The following is a 21,382-nucleotide window of genomic DNA, read 5'->3' on the forward strand; positions in this document are numbered from 1 at the left end:
TATAGAATGATGTCAACTATGATATGACACAAAGGTTAGGGGCCTAGACTTTAGATTTGACTTTCAAATTACCACTACCACACATTACAAAAACATAAAATGCCTATCAAGAGAATTTCAAATGAGTAAAATATAAATAATAAATTGTATATTATTACTATTTAGATTCTATATTTGAATACAAAACTCAAACACAGAATTTACTTTTAGCTTACATATACAATTGAAAAGAAATAAGAAATAATTTGAATTTTTAGCTGATATTTTAAGGTTATTCAAGTATGCGTTCAAGAGTTTTTTTTTTTAAAATTTAAAACGAAGGAAATGGCCTGCTTTTGCAAATTCTCAACAGAAAACTATTCATTGTGAATTGTAAAGCTGCTACTTTTCTTATTATCATAAAGTAGAACAAGTAGTTCTACTTTATTACCATAAAGTAGTAATGATATTGCTAAAACTAGTAAATTTCATTACCATAAAGCAGTAAACCAGGACAATAAACTTCTACTTTATTACCGTAAACTTGTTTTGGTTTTTGTTTTGCTTTAGCGTAACAGGACAAAAAAAAAGTTGTAAACTATGTTTACATTGTTTATTTTGCAATTGACAATTTACCTACATAAAAATTTTCCTCAAAAGCAGGGTTATTTGAACAAATGAAATTGAAACAAGATGTTTATTAAGTCGTGATTTCCAAATACTGAATTAATTTCTCTGTTACTAAATTATTCTAAATTTCTCGAGTATTTGTATTTTTTCTCTATTTACATCTCCTTGTAAAAGATTTTCTAGTTACTAATTATCTAGAAAGTAAAATAAAATACAGAACATACAATTTACCAAACACACACATACACACACACAGTTTCTTCTAAATAACCTGTTTGATATAATTAGTACCCAAAATCAGAGTATATTTTTATACCATAATGTATCATTCTTTATCCCAGAATACAGACCATACTGATTATTTTATATATAATTTTTTAAGATAAATCAAATTATTAGTTCTTACCAGATCTTGCCCAGCACATCAAACAGAGAAAAATGTATACTCTCATTTGGAATCTGATAAAAGTAAAAGAAGCACTCAGATTCACCAAAAAAGAAATTCTGAAATTCATTAAGGTTTCTCTTTGGTAGGACTGTCACAGTCTGGTAGGTTTTAATGTAAAATATCCCTGGCTTTTGCTCCTCCCTGTTTGTTTAAAAGGTGAGGCAGTTTGTTTTCTCCCATTTAGCTTGTACTTGTGAGAAGGATTTTTAAGTTAAAGACTGTAATAAGTCATAAACATTCAGCTACACAAGATAATTTTAAGGGAAAGAAAAAGCTAATTATATCTTCCTTTATTCCACTTAACCTCAGAATTGCAGAAGTGGTCGGAAAGAATACATTTGTTGAAAGCCTAAACCAAATATGATGTTAGAGAATGCCAGAAATGAAAGGAGTCAGAAAAAGTTGTGGTTTATGTTCATTTTGATTACAAACTAAGTTGTCTTTATATACCATAAAATCAATAATAAATCCACATTCACCAAGCTGCCAAGTACAAAATATGGCCTTTTTATATTTATGTCATTTTGTAACCCAAACTCAGTGGCTATTTTAAAATTCAAAATGCTAGTCTGTCTCTTGAGATTTACTATTTGAAAATTAAAAAATATTTTTGTTAATATAACAAACATTTGAAAGTTATTACAGGATTTTTCACACGTTTACTTAATTTTTCCCTTATTTTCCTTCTAGCAATGGACTTTAGCAGGCAAGGAAAATACAGAATTGCTATTCTCTATGTACATGCACTATAAGTTCAAAAATTAAATTTGTTTTTTTTGGAAATTCAAGTCCCTGTAAATTTCAAAAGATACTTTAAGAACAGAGCTGTTTAATTTTCATCTATCAGTAAAACTATGCTGAGGTCTGGGGGAGGTGCTTCAGAGGAACCACAAAAAAAGGAGGTATTCATTTAAAAATCATGAAAAATGTAACTGCTGATGAGATGTCATCATTTTGAATGTTTGATCTCTGGGAATTTTATGTGAGACTTCAGTTTTAAAAGGGTGCCACCACGATAACTTGACTGAAGACCAACAAATAACCTAGGTCCTTCCACACCATTTAGCTGTAACCAGCACACTTTTCTAACAAAGATAAAAGTAAACTACATCTTTTCAGAATGTGGCAAGAAAGATAATGTAAGTGTCATTCATCTTAAGAGAAATTCCTAACAAGTTTATAGTCAAATTAACGGATGTCTTTCCTATTTAACATATCCTTTTCCTTTTGCTCTGTGCTTTTGATATGATACTGTAATATGAATCTTGCACATTATTTTCATCTTAGCCATTCTAAAGAGCTCATACTGAAAATATCTAGTTGGCATTTAAGACAATAAAATACATGGCAAAGTTTCAAAATATAAAATTATATTTCATTTTCCTATTTTTCACTTACTGTCAATAGTGAGAAAGCTGGGATTGTTAATGTCCATTGCATTAAATAGCAAAACAATGAGGAATGATGGAATATTATATAAAAGGCCTATAGTTTCGTAAGGCAATATATATGTACTATTTAGTCTCCCTGGATATAAAAAAATGATTTTAAGAATCTTGGAGACACACATACAGTATAAATCATACTATAGGAGTGAAAATGAGGAGGAGGAGGATGAATTGATGGGGCCCTATGTGTCAGGCAAGCTTCTAGGCACTTTATACTTAATTACAGAAGGTCGTTGAGGAGGATTTATTGAGATGAGGTAGTCATTTTTTTGTCAGAATATATTTTGGCACAAAAAAATTGTATAATTTAGCAATATGTGTCAAAATGCCTAATGATCTTATCTTTTGGTTCCACAATTAAATATCCAAGATACTTTTCCATAAAAATACTAACACATGTGCACAAGGATATATAAGCAAGGAAGTTCATCTCAGCATTTTTATAATAGCCGAAAATAATATGTTTAACAGTGGAAGATTAGTCTAATTATACACATACTGTGAATTAAAATTAATGATGTAGAAAAATCAATACTTATTGGTGTAGAAAGCCTTCATTACATGGTTTTGGGGTAATAAAATGCAAGCTAAAAAACAATATGATAGTAAGATTTATTTCCCTAAAATATGCTTTATGTATATATGTATAGATCAAAGTTAGGAAGGTTTTCCGCCAAAATGTTTACATCTTCATGGTAGACTTGATGATTTTCACTCTCTTAGTTATCTCTTTAAATATTATGAACACTTCTTTACAATAAACATCTTATACAAGTAAAACAACACAAAAAGTTATATTTATTTCGGACAAATATGGTTAAGAAAATCAGAATAAAGACAAAATGAAAGAAAAAAAATGAAGACAAAAGTGAGGTCAATTTTTAAAAGGCATCCACTACACTCTCTTAACATGTCCCAAGTTTCTCCATTGAGTCATTCATGTGTTCATTCATTTATGCAACTTTTATTAAGCATCAATTAATTTCCAGGCTTAACTTATTTGCTGGACATACAAAGTAGAGATATTCATTTAGTCAAACTGTATCATTTCAACAACTATTTATCATTTATCTACAGAGGTGTCAGGGACTGTTCTAGGTACTGAAATATATCTGCCCTATAGTATTTCACAGTGAGGATGGCTCCGAAAAGGTATACCTAGGAAACTACGTAGCCACACAGGTGGAGCAGCCAGCTAATCCACAGTGCAGAATGGGAAGGTATGCAGGAAATGCTGTCTAGGCTGAACTACAAAAGAGAATAATCACCTGGGCAAAGAAGGGGAGAAAAGAACTCTAGAGCTCTACATATATACACATACTTTCATTTCTGATGTCTTCATGCAGTTAGGGGTATAAGACATCCTGAAATGAGTGAAGAAAGGCTAATTCTTTATTCATGCATTTAACCCATTAAACTTTATATGTGACTAATTGTCCAGGAAATTCTGAGAATACAGTGGATTCTCTTTTAGCTACCACTAGGCTTATCACCATGCATTCACTCAATTTCAGTTAGGAAATACAGTAAGCTTACATCAGAAGAATTCTCTCCATTCTAAGCAAAGAGCTAACTGCACTGAGCTGACTTTCAGAGCTTAAAACATTAAAGAATTACTCTAGAAGTAACACGGACCATAAACTTATGTACTGCCAAAAGAAAAGAGGACATGATAAGAATCCCAAAATCATACACATTGTAGACAAAGAATGATGCAAATTTCAATCCAACAAGAAAATATGATCATGACTTACATGCACTACATATTTTACAGTGAAATCTAAAGCTACAGCTCCCAGATAAGAAGTGTCTGAGAGGAAGTTAAAGAGAAAATATCTTGGTTTGGATAAAATCTATAGGGTAAATGAATTTAAGAAATCAATAGGTCTACACATGATACAGACCTGCGAGTATCCATTCATTTGATCAATTTGTTATATGCCTACAACATGCAAGTTTTCTCAACCCCCTCCTACCATACTGAAGCAATACTGATGACAGAAGAAAGAAAAAATGCAGACAGGACATATAGATTCACGACATATCAACTGAAGGTAACTACTGAAGTTACTGACACATGATTTTGTATTTATACATTCAAGAAGTCTCTTTCTCCCATTACGCTGTAGGGTTTAGGAGGGCAGATCTTTATATTCACCTTTGTTTCCCAAAGATTAAAAACAGTGCCTGGCACATAGTGAGCACTCAGAAAATACCTATTAAATGAGGTAATTTTATATTAGTCCAATCCATTCCTTAAGAAACAGAATTCCAAAAAGTGAAATTATTTAAAGTTATAAAATTAGTGTCAGAGTTAAGTTAGAAATCAGGATTCCAAAGATGTATCCTTTTGCATTAGAAAAGATAATTTCTTTGGTCCAGTAACCATGTAAAAGAATACCTTGTCAATTCAAAAGGATTCACCACATCTAAGTAAAGGCCAAATAGTGTTCTGATTACTTGCATGATATTTACAGGATGATTTCAGGGTATCATAAAGGAAGCCAAATTAACAGTTGGTATCAGAAAGGAAGCCAAGTTGACAGTTGACAGTTAATTTATCAAAGTATTGAAATTCTGAGTAAGTTTTCTTCCTCCTTTCTTTTAGTTATCTTTATTGTTTTTAGGATTTTTTTTCAATCCTCAAGTAAGAATTCTTCACCCTGGTCCACACTTTACAAAATACAATCACCCAGCAGCCATTCTCAAGAATTCTTGCTTCAGTAGCAAAACTTGCTATATTCTTTCCAGTATTCCTTGGTATAGTCTGTTTTCTCAAGTTCAAATGCCTTCTGCAGTCCAGCTAAAACCTGTGTCCATTTTCAAAGACTTCACTAGAGAGTGCTTCCTAGGTAAACAAACTAATTCTAGTACTCTATTGTATCCACACCCATGCATACATGCACTCATTCTTTCAAAAATTATTTTATGAAGAACACAAATTTTAAATCCCAAAGATTTATTCATCTGCTGTTTGGAAAGAAAGAAATTAGCCTCGGAGTTTCTATAATGAAGTCAGTAGGTCTTAAATCACCTCTACAATCACCTTATTTAAAATGTTTGTTGAATAAATCCAAAAAATCAATTACTAATGTCGTGCCCTGGAAAACGAAGGAACCTCCACAAGCACGAGGCCAAGGCCCCATGCACACTAATCTTACATATTCGCACTCACTCTCCCAAGGTCCCAGCCGGATCCGGGGCCTGACGAAGGCGCGCTGGGCGGTTACCATGGGGCTCTGGGGGCGTGGCGCCGCAGCCTCGCTCCGCCCCTGGCGCGCTTACTCTCCTGGCTTGCTCCACCGGCTGGGAGAGGGGGCGTGGTCTCGGGGCCTCCTCCATTCTTGGACCGATACGGAGGGATGTTCCCTGCTCAGGAGGAAGCCGACAGGACGGTGTTTGTGGGAAATTTAGAGGCCCGAGTGCGGGAAGAGATTCTTTACGAGCTGTTCCTTCAGGTACTGTCGGTGGGGTACGGTTGGCGGAGGGGCGGGGCGGGGCGCGTCGAGCCGGAAGTGCAGCCGGAGGGGCGGGGCGCACCTGAACCACCCGGAGCCCAGCCCCCTTCCGTCCGCATCCTGCGGCTTGGTTTTAATGTAGTTCCGCTTTGGCGCACTTGTCTCCAGGTTAGCAGCCGGGTAGCCAAGTGACAGAAAGTGTGCCCATCCCCATCCCTTCCCCACTGAAGAGTCCTAGGGTGAGCAGTGACTGGGCATCCTCCAACTCCCAGCCCTGAGTAAGGGCTTTCCAGTGGCTGCCTGGGCCTTGGGTGTGCTCAGGCAAAACAGAAAGCAGCCCTGTCACTGTCTTCCTTCAGGTAATAAGCGCCCTCGCGCCTTACATCCCGCGAAATGAGAGGAATACATTTTACCATGTTTACATATACATTATTTATTCCCCCAAGCCCTTTTATGTGGCAGTTGTTTTTACTCCAGGATGATAAATGAAATGAATTGAGATTTGAAATGATATGTGCAGCCAAATCATGACAATGACCAATTGATTCCCTGGCCAGTTCCCGTTATTTCACACCAAGAGGACCTTATGAAAACTCTTCCAGACCGGGTACCACCAGGATTAAACCTCCTGTATCCTGTAAACAGTTACCTACTGTATACACCTAGGTCTCACTTGCTAAAGAGATGTCCTCATTCAGCCATTCATTTAACCATTTAATGATCCACAATTATATGACAGACACCAAGTAAGGTGCTGGACATACAAATTTAAGAGACAGCCCTTGGTCTTTCTAAAAGGAGATATTTCAAATTAATTACCATGATTTAAGATAATCTGCAAAAAAAAAAAAAGAGGGACACATAGTATAGCAAAGTTGTTTACAGTGTGTATTCTGATTTCAGCAATGTGACTTTGGCCAAGTAAATGAATAGCTCAGTGTCACAGTTTCCTCAAATGTCAATAGGAGTAATAGTATCTACAATATGATGTGGTGTGAAGATTGAATAAACTAATCCAGATAAAACAGAACGGAACCTGGCACTTTCTAAGTGTTTGCTGCTGCTACTACTACTGATATTACTACTATTATTAATAATACTACTGATACTAACATCAAGAGAAATCAAGAGTGACTTCGCCCTATCAGAATACGGGTGAGTTCAAAGGAAGACAATAGCAAAACTAAATATTGAAGGCTAAGTATGAGTACCAGAGGTGAAAGGGGTTATTTATGTAGTCTTTGAAAAAGCACCCCTCTATTAATTATAGATACACACAATTTGATAGAATTTCCTCCAGGAACACATTTTCCTTTCCTGGATGTAAAATAGATTTATTATTTAAAAAATATTGTTGATTTTAAGGCTTTTATGCTTATTCTTCTAACTTGGCATCTTTTTAAACTTGCTTTTTTTAATCTACTCCAATACTTGTCTTTTCCTAAAGTTATTTTTTTTCTCCCAGTATTACTTGAAACTTATCACTCTAACTTAAAAAAAAAGGAAGACAGGGAGAGAGGGACGGGTGGGAGGGAGAGAGAGAGAAAGAAAGAAAATTTATAGTTCTTTTTCTCCGGGAGGCTTCTTTCATGTTAATCCAACAAAAATGGAGGGGAGGGTGTTGATGAGGGGAGTGGAGAGGCATGAAGGCCCCCATGCACATGTATTATTTCTAGTCATCAGGGACTGGATCTATATCAGTTGTATGTGGGTCTGCAATATAGATAGAGCTCATTTTTTATAATTTCTACCTAAACAAAATGTTCATCTCTTTTAACAAATCAGACAGCCAAGCATACGTTTTTATTTTTGCCTAAGCCAAATTCTGGAAGAATTTGCTAAAGTGGGGTATCTTTTAGAAAGGCTTCAACCCAGCAAAACTTAGCAAACCTTAACAACTGGCAACGCTGTTTATGTATTTCATTCTTGTTTAAAAAGACTAAAGAATTATGATTGTTGCTACAAGCAAGTCATCTTGTTAAACTTTATCTTTAGAAATGCATGGGCAGATGTTTGAATTTGTAACATCCAGAGCATGTAAGCATGTTCTGTCCATTTGTGATTTCATGTATTTAATATCAGCAGTGGAAAAGTACTAATTAAAATTGATTTAGTTTTTTAGTACATATAGTTATCCTTTTTACTAGTTTCTTTCAAATTTCTGATAAAGGACTTTTCACTTCTTGGAAGAGTGAAAATCTGGTTTAATATCTTTGTACTTTTAACCAAGAAATACTGAAGTAGAGATTGCAAGGGGAAAGGTGATGAACTCAGTTTCAAATATGTTGAGTTTGAAGTATAGTCACATGGAGATTTCTAGGAGACTGTCTCCTTGAATGAGGCATGAGTGTGAAAAACAGATTTGTTGATGGGGTGGTTCTTGAAGCCAGAAGGGAGGATGAGCTACTCCCTGGGAAAGTAGAGAATAAAAAGAGAAAGATTGAATCTTAAAATACAGCATCGTTTTAAAGATGGTAATTAACATTCTTCTTTAGATTAAAAACAATTTCTTAATATATTTCTCCAAGTCAACAGAGAAAAGTAATCAATCATTAATGTACAGTGAAAAAGTATGAGCCATTCACCATTCAATCTTATTTATTTGTAATTCTTGGTGAGTACTTCTAATCATTATCACGATGGAGATAAAACTTTTTTTGGTTGTAATTAACACTTTTTTTTTTTTACAATAGCTGGTTCTGCTTTTTTACTCTATTGATAATTATAGGTTTATTATCAGTAAAATCTGAATATTTTCAATTTATTCCATTTTATTCTGTTTTAATAATACACCATGGAATAACATTCTCCTGTTAGCCTTCCTAGTTTTTCATTCTTATAAATAATGCACCTCCTTAAAAGTCTTAAACATAGTAAAACATTTTTCCCTTTGGGCATGTTTACCAAATGGGATTACCAGATTAAAATACTGTTTCTATACAGATCAAAAATTTATTTTCTCTTGTGAAAATGTTTAATTTTGTCAGAAAAAAATTAGGCTTTGATGTAATGGTACCAGTTTCTTTATGATAACTCAAGGAACATTGGGTTTGTCATTTCAATTTATTTTTGAGTTATACACTGTTAATATGTACGTAGACAAAGTAGTATTTTAATCTTAACTTTAAATGCACTCAGTTGTTTTGGTAGGCCTAACATAAGGGTAACATATATTTCCTTTTAAGATTTGGAGCTATTACCTAAAATTTCTTGATCTTAACACCATGAATGATTTTTGATGAGCCAGAAAAATTCCAAGAAAAGGGTGATGAAGTATGATATTTATTGTTAGGAAAATACATTATTAACAGAGTTACATAAAGCTGTTATGGCTAACAGATTTTTTTTTTGTCTGAAGTTGAATATCCTTGATTTTTTTATTGTAAAAAAACTTTAGATTTATGAGAAAATAATCTTTAAGTTTCTTATAGGCTGGGCCATTAACCAAAGTGACTATATGCAAAGACAGAGAAGGAAAGCCGAAGTCTTTTGGATTTGTCTGCTTTAAACACCCAGAGTCGGTGTCTTATGCCATAGCTTTGCTGAATGGAATTCGTTTATATGGAAGACCAATTAATGTGCAGTATCGATTTGGTAGGTTCCGTCACTGATGAATCTTCTAAGTGTGTTTTATTGGTGGCATTGTTGGGAGAGGTCTAAACATTTTGTTTTCTATTTTATAGCCTAAGACCAAAAAAGTGCCCATGTGTTCTCTTAAAATTTCTCGGAACACATTCATAATGTTATATAATTAGTTAATATTACCAATTACATTGCCAACTCTATAGCATCTTTTCTATATTAAAATTTAAAGTGTTCTATTTTAATGTCAATCAGCAAATAGCTATGATAGTTGCTTCTGACTGTTAAAAATTAAATCTAAATGAACTGGGACACACAACTCTAGCTTTTATACAGCAAGGCTATTTCCTGATTTTCTTCTCAGTGGTATCAAATATCTACTATTTGGAAGATAGGGTGGGGTAACCTTCTCCTGGGGTTACCATGCTATACATGTCACCCTGGATCTGAGTCCCTGTAAAAGCAGCTGCCCAAAGGCTGACCATTAATAGCCGTGGAAGAAAGCTTCCTGACATGAATGGCCTCAAACGCCTTCTCCTGATCATCTTTGATTAGATGCCCAGAGACATTGTACAATTGCTCTAGTCCTTTCATAGTTTGAGGAACTGATAGAGGTAGTGCTTATGCTTTTGTTGCAATGTTTGCAATGCTTATGTGGCCTTCCTCCCCTAATGATTCAGATTTATTGATGTATCCCTTGTTTGGTTTTTATTCTTCTTACGATACTAAAAAAGTAAATAAATAAGAATAAGAAAATAATGCCTTCTTGCAAAGGAAACACATAACTTTGCATTTCGTTTGTTTTATTTTGTCTTTGCAAAGATGATTGGCTGTATCATGCTCTCAAGTACTGTCCCGTGAACTCACACTGACTGGTTAAAGGGGCCAGGCTGTGTCATGTTCTGACACATCCCCAGCCAGCTGCTCAGTATCCTCTGTTGGGTTGCATTCACTTTTGTCAGTACAGTGTAGAGAACTCATGCTTTCTATACAGGAGGCAAATAACACTGATTATTTGCGATTTTTAGTTTCCAGGCGTGTATTTGACATTTTTAGTTTACAGGTGTGTAGAACCAAACAGCATCACTTATCTTATATGGCCCCATGTCAACATAATTCTTTTCTACACCCATTGGTTTGGACAAAGCTTGGTTATAATTCAGTCATTTATAATGATGTAAACAACCTATAAATATTACTTAGGGGATCAAAGACATATTCATGTCTCTTATATGGACTTTTTAAAAATGGTTTAATGTCAGAGCTCCAAAAACTTGTACCGTGAAGTAATCTGTTATTCTATTTCTTTTAAAGGGAGCTCTCGATCTTGTGAACCAGCTAACCAAAGTTTTGAGAGCTGTGTTAAGATAAATTCACACAGCTACAGGTAATTAAAAAAATTTTTTTCATAAAGGTAAAGCAAATAAATAAGGTCTCATGCTAGCACTGGACTGCTGTAAAACCTTACTATTTAGACATAAGATAATATTAAGGAATTCATTTTTCCTGAAACCATGAAAAGCAACAGAAAATATTTGCATTTAAAGTTCAGTCAATATTTTCTGCCGTAGGTGGAAGAGATTTATATTTGTGGCATTCTTTATAGGTTACTGCATACTTTTCATAATTGTTAAATGAGCATCCAAAGTCTCATTGCGATGGATCATGGAGATACTATTATCCATATTTTATACTTGAATAAATAATAGAGATGCAAAACATAACTAATTGCCAAGGGTACAGAGATGAAAAAGTGATAGTTGCTAGGCTTAGAATTAAGCCTTCTGACATTAAGCCACTCTACTATTTATTTTACTACTTTTTAGAACTCCTTTATGGTAATTTTCAAAATATTCTCAAATTTTGTGTATTCTTGATGCAACAGTACCTGCAAGGACACTCTCAGTTCAGCTATCCCAAAGGTCATGGGACAGAAAGTCTCCCAAAGCAAACTAAGATGCTCAAATAATACCATTTAGTAAACCAATTTAAAAGATACAGTCAAAAGCAAAAGGAATGATATTGGATAGTGAAAAGCAAAAGCAAAGATATCGGATAGATTAGCATAAGTAGCATAGGGTACAAGTGGGCAGAAGGACCATACCAACCGAGTTCTGATTACACTACTGTTTATATGCCGTTTCTCTCTCTGCTGCATCAGCCTTCCCTGCTGGTAGTGTGGTTATAAGCACTAGAGTTGAGGTTTGAGTAAGGGATTCCATTCAGATAGAAAGTTCCTGAAGCTAGTCTCACTCGCTCTCTCAAAGAGACACAGGGGCAAATACACCCGGGTGCAGAAGGAGCTAGATGCCCACAGATTCTATCTGAGTTTCTTAAGCAGAGCAAAGACAAGAAGAGCAGCATAGCTGTTAGCTCATATCATAGGTGCCATGATAAGGACTAGGTATTTCCTTCCCTTTGTTTCTATGAGTAACAATCTTATTTGTTCCATCATATTTTCTATTGAATCTCTCTATCTGTGGCATCTCTTAAAACTTACTAACTTATTTATTATGCATATTTAATATATATTATGAATTCTGCCTGTGTCCCCCAAGTCACTTGCTTATTCTGTTTCTAACACAGTTTCATCACTATCTCATAAACTCATATTAGCTGGGTTCTGGCCACACTAATATTCATAGACCCTGTTCCTCTCTCTGCTGCATCAGCTGCATCAGTGTAGCTTACTTAAAGCCTACCCTAAGCATTTCTTGTGAGTTTCATCCATCCTGGTTGTTTTCTTGTTTTCTGTAGCAGAATGGAATATTCTCAAGTAAACTAACAACAGCTAAACCTCCCATGCCTGCTAATTATATCAGCACTCCTAGGCACGGAAGAGTGGCCTCTTAGGACTGGCAATTTCCCAGGCTTATCTTTAGGAGAAGTACTGCACCCCAAGTATACCACAGTGTGCTCCACGTCCTCATTCTCACCCGCATTTCTGTCTAGTGAAATTGGGACAAAATAGGTGCTGAAATCTGACTGCCTGAATTTGAATCCTGCCTCTGTCAGTTTATTAACAGTATAACCAAGTGGTGCTGGGAAAATTGGACAACAACATGTAAAAGAATGAAATTAGAACGCTTCCTAACACCATACACAAAAATAAACTCAAAATGGATTAAAGACCTAAATGTAAGGCCAGACACTGTAAAACTAGAGGAAAACATAGGCAGAACACTCTATGACATCCATCAAAGCAAGATCCTTTTTGACCCACCTCCTAGAATAATGGAAATAAAATCAAGAATAAACAAATGGGGGCTTCCTAGGTGGCGCAGTGGTTGAGAATCTGCCTGCCAATGCAGGGGACATGGGTTCGATCCCTGCTCCAGGAAGATCCCACATGCCTCAGAGCAACTATGCCGGTGCGCCACAACTACTGAGCCTGCGCTTTAGAGCTGTGAGCCACAACTATTGAGCCTATGTGCTGTAATTACTGAAGCCCATGCGCCTAGAGCCCGTGCTCCACAAGAGAAGCCACAGCAATGAGGAGCCTGCACACCACAACGAAGAGTAGCCCCACTCACCGCAACTAAAGAAAGCCTGCGCACAGCAAAACCAAAGGCCCAACACAGCTAATAAAATAAATAAATACATTTATAAAAATAAATAAATAAATAAACAAATGGGATCTAATGAAACTTGAAAGCTTTTGCACAGCGAAAGAAACCATAAACAAGGTAAGAAGACAATCCTCAGAATGGGAGAAAATACTTGCCAATGAAGCAATTGACAAAGGATTAATCTCCAAAATATACAAGCAGCTCATGCAGCTTAATACCAAAAAAGCAAATAACCCAATCTACAAATGGGCGGAAGACTTAAATGGACATTTCTCCAAAGAAGGCATACAGATGGCCAACAAACACATGAAAAGATGCTCAACATCACTAATCATCAGAGAAATGCAAGTTAAAGCCACAGTGAGGTATCACCTCACACCAGTCAGAATGGCCATCCTCAAAACATCTAGAAACAACAAATGTTGGAGAGGGTGTGGAGAAAAGGGAACTCTCCTGCACTGTTGGTGGGAATGTAAGTTGGTACAGCCACTATGGAGGGTTTGGAGGTTCCTTCAAAAACTAAAAATAGAACTACCATATGATCCAGTAATCCCACTCCTGGGCATATACCCAGAGAAAACCATAATCCAAAAAGAAACATGTACCATAATGTTTATTGCAGCACTATTTACAATAGCCAGAACATGGAAGCAACCTAAATGCCCATCAACAGATGAATGGGTAAAGAAGATGTGGCACATATATACAATGGAATATTACTCAGCCATAAAAGGGAATGAAATGGAGCTATATGTAATGAGGTGGATAGACCTAGAGTCTGTCATACAGAGTGAAGTAAGCCAGAAAGAGAAAAACAAATACTGTATGCTAACTCATATATACAGAATCTAAAAAAATGGTACTGATGAACCCAGTGACAGGGCAAGAATAAGGATGCAGGTGCAGAGAATGGACTGGAGGACATGGGGTTGGGGGGACGGGGGCGAAGGGGAATCTGGGACGAAGTGAGAGACTAGCATAGACATATATACACTACCAACTGTAAAGTAGATAGCTAGTGGGAAGTTGCTATATGACAAAGGGAGATCAACTCGATGATGGGTGATGCCTCAGAGGGCCAGGACAGGGAGGGTAGGAGGGAGTCACAGGAGGGAGGGGATATAGGGATATATGTATAAATACAGCTGATTTGCTTTGGTGTACCTCAAAAGCTGGTACAAGAGTGTAAAGCAATTATCTTCCAATAAAGAGCTAAAAAAAAAAACCAAAAAAAAACAGTATAATCTTGGACAAATCAGCACACCGTACCCCATCTCTAAAATGAGGGTAATACCTCAAAAGTTCATGAGAATCAAATTTTATAATAAATTCAAGGTATTTAAAATACCAGGCACATAGCTAGTATCTAGTAAATACTTTCAGTGAATGTTAGCAAAAAAGGGGTAGTGATTCACTTCCTTGGTATAAGAGAAACTGTGGACTCATGAATTGAGCCATTTGTGTAATATAAGAGCTTCCCTTCTTCTTCTAGTGGGAAAACATACCTCTTTTTCTTCAGGAGTTTAGAAGAAACAAGCCATTGCTAGGTTTTCGGCAGAAAAAGACTAGGCAAACAACTAGGAGATGGCAGTAACTCTTACATTCTCTACTTGTGTTCGATATACTTTTAATCATCAAAAATTCTAGGATAGAAGATCAGAAATGTGTGTATATTCCATAATACTCCACTGGTAGTACCTTCTTCTTCTCGTATGCACTACATTATAAAGGAAGAGTGAAAAAAGGTTATCATATCCCAGAAGTGTTGTGCAAAGAAAAACGGTGCACGTGTTATGCCCTAGTCTTTCACTAGTCTTCCTTGGAAATGGGATTTTGTGCTCGTGATTGCCTCTTACACCTTCTGTCTTTAATAAATAGTTCCTGTGTTAGCATGCTAAAGCTACCGTAAAAAGTACCACAGAGTGTTTAAACACAGAAATGGATTGTCTCACAGTTCTGGAGGCTCAAATTCCAAAATCAAGGTGCCTGCTGGATTTCTTTATGAGGGCTGAGAAGGAATCTGTCCTGTGCCTCTCCCATAGCTTCTCCTGGTTTGTTGGCAATCTTTGATATTCCTTGGCTTGTACAAGCATCACCCGGCTCTCTACCTTCATCTTCACCTGGTGTTCTCCCTGTGTGTATCTGTCTCCAAATTTCCCCTTTTGTTTATAATAAGTAAGAATACTCGTTTAGCCCATCCTGCTGCAGTATGACCTCCTCTTACATCTGCAACAACCCTATTTCCAAATAAGGGTGCATTCTGAAGTATTGCAGATTAGGACTTCAACATATAGATTTTGAATTGACAGTTCAATTTACATGTGATTCCTCTTTGGAGACATCTAGGCATGACCTGAGATTCGCATAAGAAAGATAGTCTGCAGCTGTTTTCATAATGGTGCTAATCTCACCACCTCTGCAACTGGGTTGTATCTTCCCCACTCTGTAACTTCGTTGCACTTTTTATGTTGTTTCTTTACCATCACTTACCCCACTAACGTGTTCGAACCTCCTTGAAACTCTTTCTCCAAATCAGGCTGTTATATTTTTCCCCTTCCTCTCACTGAAAAACTATCCTTCACATCCTTACTTCCTATTCACTTCTTAACCCCATGGTTATATGGAAGCTGTTCTTTTAAAGGTTATTACGAACCTTCTGATCAACAAATGAGTAGCTTTGATCCTTATCCAGTTTACTCTTCTACAACAACCGACGCTGTCTAAGCTTTCCCTGATGAAAGTCACTTTTCCACTGGCTTCTGTGGTACTACTCTGACCACTTACCAATGCCTATCAATTTGACTGTTTCCTGTCATTCTCATGCCTTTGCCTTTGCCGCCACCTGCTTGTGTTAATTTCACTGTTCCCCACAGAAAACTTCCTAAGATTAATAGTATTAGCATCAACATTGTGGAATACTATGGAGCAAGTAGACTAATGAAGACTAGCTATAGAGTCTGGCCAGTATGTGTACCATTGGAATTTATTAGACATCTTTAAGAAAGATGCCCAATAAAAGACATCTTTATTTATAGAAGCTAATATTACATGTATAAATGAAACTTTAGGACACTACCACTTTTAAATTATTTTAATTCATGTGTAGAAGAAATCAGCAAATATGTGTTTGTGTTAACATCAGCAGCTCATTTCAGAAAGAGTATAATTTTTGTAGTTAAACAGTGAGGATTCCTTCAAAAATAAATTGAGAAAATTTCTACCTTTCTTTCACTTTTTTTATTTGTAGAAGATTGATTCTACCCTTGGTGATTATTTGCTTTGCTTTCTTCATATTTAAGTGTTCTTTGTCTTTATACAGCTATAACATTGAGTAACATTTTCCTGCCAGAAAGCCAAATATGACTCTGAATGTTGAGATTTCAATATGTAGTAATTAGTGAGACTTGAGGTACTGCTATGTCACTACATTATCAGTGTAATAACTCATTGTGTGTTTAAAGTTAATTTATCTTAATTGAACTCTTTTAGAGCAGCTCTTTTTTTAAATTATGAAGACCTTTCTTTTTTAAGAATAAAGGACATTTATGCATAGGAATTTTAACTTTGTATTACTTCTTTTCCTTCCTCCCAAGAAATGAAGAAGTTGTGGGCAGATCTTCCTTTCCCATGCAGTTCTCTCCAATTAATAATGCAGCTTTACCTCCAGAATATCTTTTCTTTCAGAAGATGGTAAGTTTGATATGTGTTTGGTTCAATATATACCATGATAGAAACTATAAAGAACATGAAAACTACTTGGAACTTAAGCTGCTCAAATCTAAACCTGGAATGAAGGCAGAAGCTGCCCTGAGCTCTCTGCCCCAATGGCAGTCTGCTCTAACACAGTCATCTGAAATCCCATACATAGTACCTAAGCAAACAGCCAATGTGTCAACAGAAAAGGGGCAGGTGCTAGTGATGGCATACTGTGGTCCAAGTAAAATTTGACTATAGAGTTCTCATTTAAATTGATGCAGCCACTGTGCAGAACCATATGGAGGTTCCTTAAAAAACTAAAAATAGAACTACCATATGACCCAGCAATCCCACTACTAGGCATATAACCTGAGAAAACCATAATTCAAAAAGACACATGTAACCCAGTGTTCATTGCAGCACTATTTACAATAGCCAGGACATGGAAGCAACCTAAATGTCCATTGACAGAGGAATGGATGAAGAAGATGTGGTATATATATACAATGGAATATTATTCAGCTGTAAAAAGAAATGAATTTGGGTCATTTGTGGAGATGTGGATGGACCTGGAGTCTGTCATACAGAGTGAAGTAAGTCAGAAAGAGAAAAACAAATGTCGTATATTAATGCATACATGTGGAATCTAGGAAAATGGTATAGATGAACCTATTTGCAGGGCAGGAATAGAAATACAGACAGAGAACGGACATGTGGACACGAGGGTGGGAAGGGGAGGGTAGGATGAAGCGGGAGGTTAGATTTGATGTAAATACACTACCATGTATAAAATAGCTAGTGGGAACCTGCTATATAACACAGGGAGTTCAGCTCGGTGCTCTGTGATGACTTGGATGAGATGAGGTGGAGGGGAAGTCCAAGAGGGAAGGGATATATATATACATATAGCTGATTCACTTCATTGTACAGCAGAAACTAACACAACATTGTAAAGCAATTATACTCCAATAAAAAAAGATGTGGAAAAAAAATGACTATTTTAGAAGATATGTTTTTAGAATTGAATAATTTATTTTAATGAAACATTTTGGTAGACTATAATCATCAATCAAAAATATATTGCTTTTGGACATGGATTTTTTAAAAATAAATTTCTTCTTTTAACTACAGGCAAAGAGTCTCAACTGCTAGAGTAAACTACATTATTTCCAAAGACTCTCAAAAATATGGTTCTGGACTAGAAATCATAATGATGGTCTGTATTTTTAAAAGGGAACTTAGGAAATATTTTTCTTCTCCCACTTCATTTTATACATAATAAAATTGAGGTTCAGAGATATTAATCAACAAGCCCAAGATTATACAAGTTGTTAATGAAAGATGTAGGACTATAACACAGGTATTCTGATTCACAGGATGTGATTTCTTGCAAACATCCAACATACATGTGACCTTCAGATTTTTCGAAACATAAGGAAAATTGATAATTTAACTTTTAGAAAAAAACTTTTCTTAGTTATAGTACGATATTAATAAACAGCCAGTTCTCATCTAAAACTGTCAATATCCTCTTTCTGAAATTTTTAAAATCTTTAATGAGATGAGAAATACACAGACACACACACACACACAAGAACATGTTATCTCTATTAATCTTTCATTTACTTTGAATAGTTAGAAATTTGAGTTAAAAACTAGTTTAAAAACAAGGAAGTATCTATCTTAACAATTGAAAACTGTGCTGTACAATATGGTGGCCATCAGCCATCTATAAGGAACTGAGTTTTTAATTTTTTTAATTTTAATTAAAATTTAAATTTAAAAACAGGGACTTGACTCAGTTATTGCAAAACTTTTAAGTATGTTTGAAAGAACTTGAGTAGTATATCTACTTTTTCAACTAAATTTTATGTAATCTAAATTTAGATGAAGTATTTTCAATGAAAATTTAGCATCCAAATTAAATATGCTGTAAATATAAAAGGCACACCAGATTTCAAAGACTTAGTATAAAAAAAGTAAAATATCTCAACAGTTTTTATATTGGTGATATGTTGAGATGATAATATTTTGGATATTTGGGGATAAATAAATTATATTATTTAATTGCACCTGTTTTATTTTTATTTTCATATTGTGGCTACTAGAAGATTTAAAGCTACATACGTGGTTTGCATTGTATTTCTGTAGTATAGCACTAATCTGTAATGTAGTAAGCTATATACTACCTTGAATCTTTATGTTAAGCATTTAAGGAAACTATCACATCCTTACTATGAAAAGTCACTGAGTTGCTTGTACTAACACGTGGTTTGGTTAGCTCGTACTTATTTGTATGATGAATGTAAACTGTTAAGTTTTTTTTTTGTGGGCTTGTGTTGGTAGATGAATGTCTGTGGGTTTTTTCCACAGCAGTGGCATGCATGTAGTCCAGCACTGCAGCTTCCTTACTATGAGATGACAGCACCACTTCCTAATAGCACTTCTGTGTCTTCCTCACTGAGTCACGTTCCAGATCTAGAGGCTGGACCCAGCTCTTATGAATGGACTCACCAACAACCAAGTGACTCTGACCTTTATCAGATGAATAAACGAAAGAGGCAAAAACAAACCAGTGACAGTGATAGCAGCACAGAAAACAGTAGAGGAAATGAATGTAGCCAAAAGTTCCAAAAGTGTAAGAAAAAAAGATATTAGTATTTACATTCAAATGAAATGTATCAACAAGTCTTCATTCTCTTAAAAGAAAAGAAAAATATGTGTTCTACTATATGACCAATTCTGTGGCTTTCTTGTCTTCTTTGAAATATATAATAATATGACATCTGATTTGCTACTCAATTTTTGTCTTGAATGACAAGAACTTAAAAATAATGTAATGTGCTTTTTGTATTTGTAATGGTGTTGTTAACAAGAAATGCACTTCGAGTTGTTATATTTTAGTATTGATAATGAACTTGCACTAAACTATTCATCAAAAGTCGCTTACTGATCACTTAATAAGGCACCTGTGCTCTCCTAGATTGTTGCCTGTAACCCTCAGCTGTAAATAGGCTGAGGTTAGTAGAGTGGTCAATTTTCTGAATGAAACTAGTGCAAATATTTGAGTTGCATGTTTTTCCTAAGAAGACAGAATAAGCAGGGTTTAGTTTCTTTTATTACTAATATTTTATTTTTTATGTCTAAATATGTTGTCGCTGAGCCTTACTCTCATACAGGTTTATTTAATAAAATGAGGATGTATCTCAGTGATACCAAAGGAAAGATGATTATCACATAGCTAGTTTTTGGTTCCTAACTTTTTCATGTGATTGTATATAAGTAGGAATATCTGCCTTTAGTTGGCTGTGTCAGTATTTATTATCCACGTCTTCTGCCAGCTGGGTTGGAGAGGTGTATTTGATACATTTAAATCTTCATAATGAATGATAAATAGAATGATATTTCATTAACATATGATATTTAACGTTTATCGTCAAATCAAGTTTCCTATTTCTGGATCATTTATTTGCAGAAGGTAAATAGACTACATGTAAAATTAATGATTTATTTGGACAATTTTGTTAACTTTGTAGCTCGTCATAAACTAGAATGATGAAAATATTTATTTATTAAAGGTAATTGAAAGGATCACACAACTTCATTGGGGGTTAACCACCCAGTTCAATAGGAAAAGCTATTCTTTGTTATTTCCTTTGCATGCTGCATAGCACTTTATAAATATTTATTATTTAAGATAACGATAAAAATATTTTTAGCAAAATCAGTAACTGAATTTAACTTTTATTATAAATATACAATGCAGTAGTGTTTTAAATGTAAATATTAATCTGTTTTCATCTGATAACATGAAAAATTAAACTGTGCTTGATGTATCTTGATCTATATAACTTCATGTTCCTGAATATTCAAACTAAAAAAGATGACCTTTTTTTCTTTTTAAATTTACCCTTTTGAAATTTAGAATTATGCCAAAAGAAAAATATCTTTCTATGTAAATAGGAAATAATATATATTTAAACACATTAACTTTACCTCAACCTTTTCTTCAGTTCTTATACCTTACAGTTTCCCTAAGCCTCAAATTATTTCATTGTGACTGCCATTATAGGAAATATATATATAAGAAATAGCAAGTAAGGGTGGCACAGTTTTTAAGAAAATTATCTTGAAATATTGTTACATGAACTAAAATCTTAGAATTGTAAGGAATTCTTGCAGCTTCTTCCATCACAGGCAGGAATTATCTGGATATCAACTCTACCAAGTCAACCAATTTGAACCAAGCAGAAGGCAAATTCACCTATTTATGTTGGTGTCTTTCATTATTAGAAAATATAAAACTTTCCTTAGAATGTTAGTATCTTCTACAATCCTATATGATTTTAAATTATCAATTTTCCCAATGTTATATCTTTAAGTTAAAAATTATTTAAATCATTTGCTTTCAATATTTAAATTATCTTTCTGATTTTAATTCTCCACTCTCAAAATCTATTTATTTAAGTATATATGTACACATTCTACTTCAGATGCTTGAAGCTTGAATTTGTGAACAATCATCTTTTTATTTTCATATTAGCTACTTTATTTTTTAAGTGAGTTTGAATA

General features: G+C 34.9%; 2 protein-coding genes across 5 annotated transcripts in view; one reads left to right on the forward strand and one right to left on the reverse strand.

Moving 5' to 3' along the window:
- LIPI (lipase I) overlaps positions 1-1,061 on the reverse strand; it is a 58,713-nt gene extending 57,652 nt beyond the window's left edge. For all 4 annotated transcript variants that reach the window (XM_057697429.1, XM_057697430.1, XM_057697428.1 and 1 more), the window contains exon 1: positions 1,016-1,061. In XM_057697429.1, the coding sequence (XP_057553412.1) occupies positions 1,016-1,061 (46 nt within the window). The remainder of the gene's footprint in view (positions 1-1,015) is intronic.
- Positions 1,062-5,785: 4,724 nt separating this feature from the next.
- On the forward strand, positions 5,786-20,559 carry RBM11 (RNA binding motif protein 11). The gene is made up of 5 exons (XM_057697312.1): positions 5,786-5,963; positions 9,395-9,557; positions 10,860-10,932; positions 16,708-16,804; positions 19,184-20,559. Exons 1-5 carry the CDS (start codon positions 5,868-5,870, stop codon positions 19,466-19,468), a joined length of 714 nt encoding a protein of 237 aa, XP_057553295.1. The 5' UTR covers positions 5,786-5,867; the 3' UTR covers positions 19,469-20,559.
- The last annotated feature ends 823 nt before the right edge of the window (positions 20,560-21,382 follow it).

The sequence above is a fragment of the Hippopotamus amphibius genome, chromosome 10, assembly GCF_030028045.1.
Source record: "Hippopotamus amphibius kiboko isolate mHipAmp2 chromosome 10, mHipAmp2.hap2, whole genome shotgun sequence".
Lineage (NCBI taxonomy): Eukaryota > Metazoa > Chordata > Mammalia > Artiodactyla > Hippopotamidae > Hippopotamus > Hippopotamus amphibius.

Excerpts from the sequence above, each read along its gene's own strand:
- RBM11 (XM_057697312.1), top strand. The coding sequence starts at position 5,868 with ATGTTCCCTGCTCAGGAGGAAGCCGACAGGACGGTGTTTGTGGGAAAT. Across the intron at positions 5,964-9,394 it reads TTTACGAGCTGTTCCTTCAG|GCTGGGCCATTAACCAAAGT; the intron begins GTACTGTCGGTG and ends AGTTTCTTATAG. Across the intron at positions 10,933-16,707 it reads ATAAATTCACACAGCTACAG|AAATGAAGAAGTTGTGGGCA; the intron begins GTAATTAAAAAA and ends CTTCCTCCCAAG.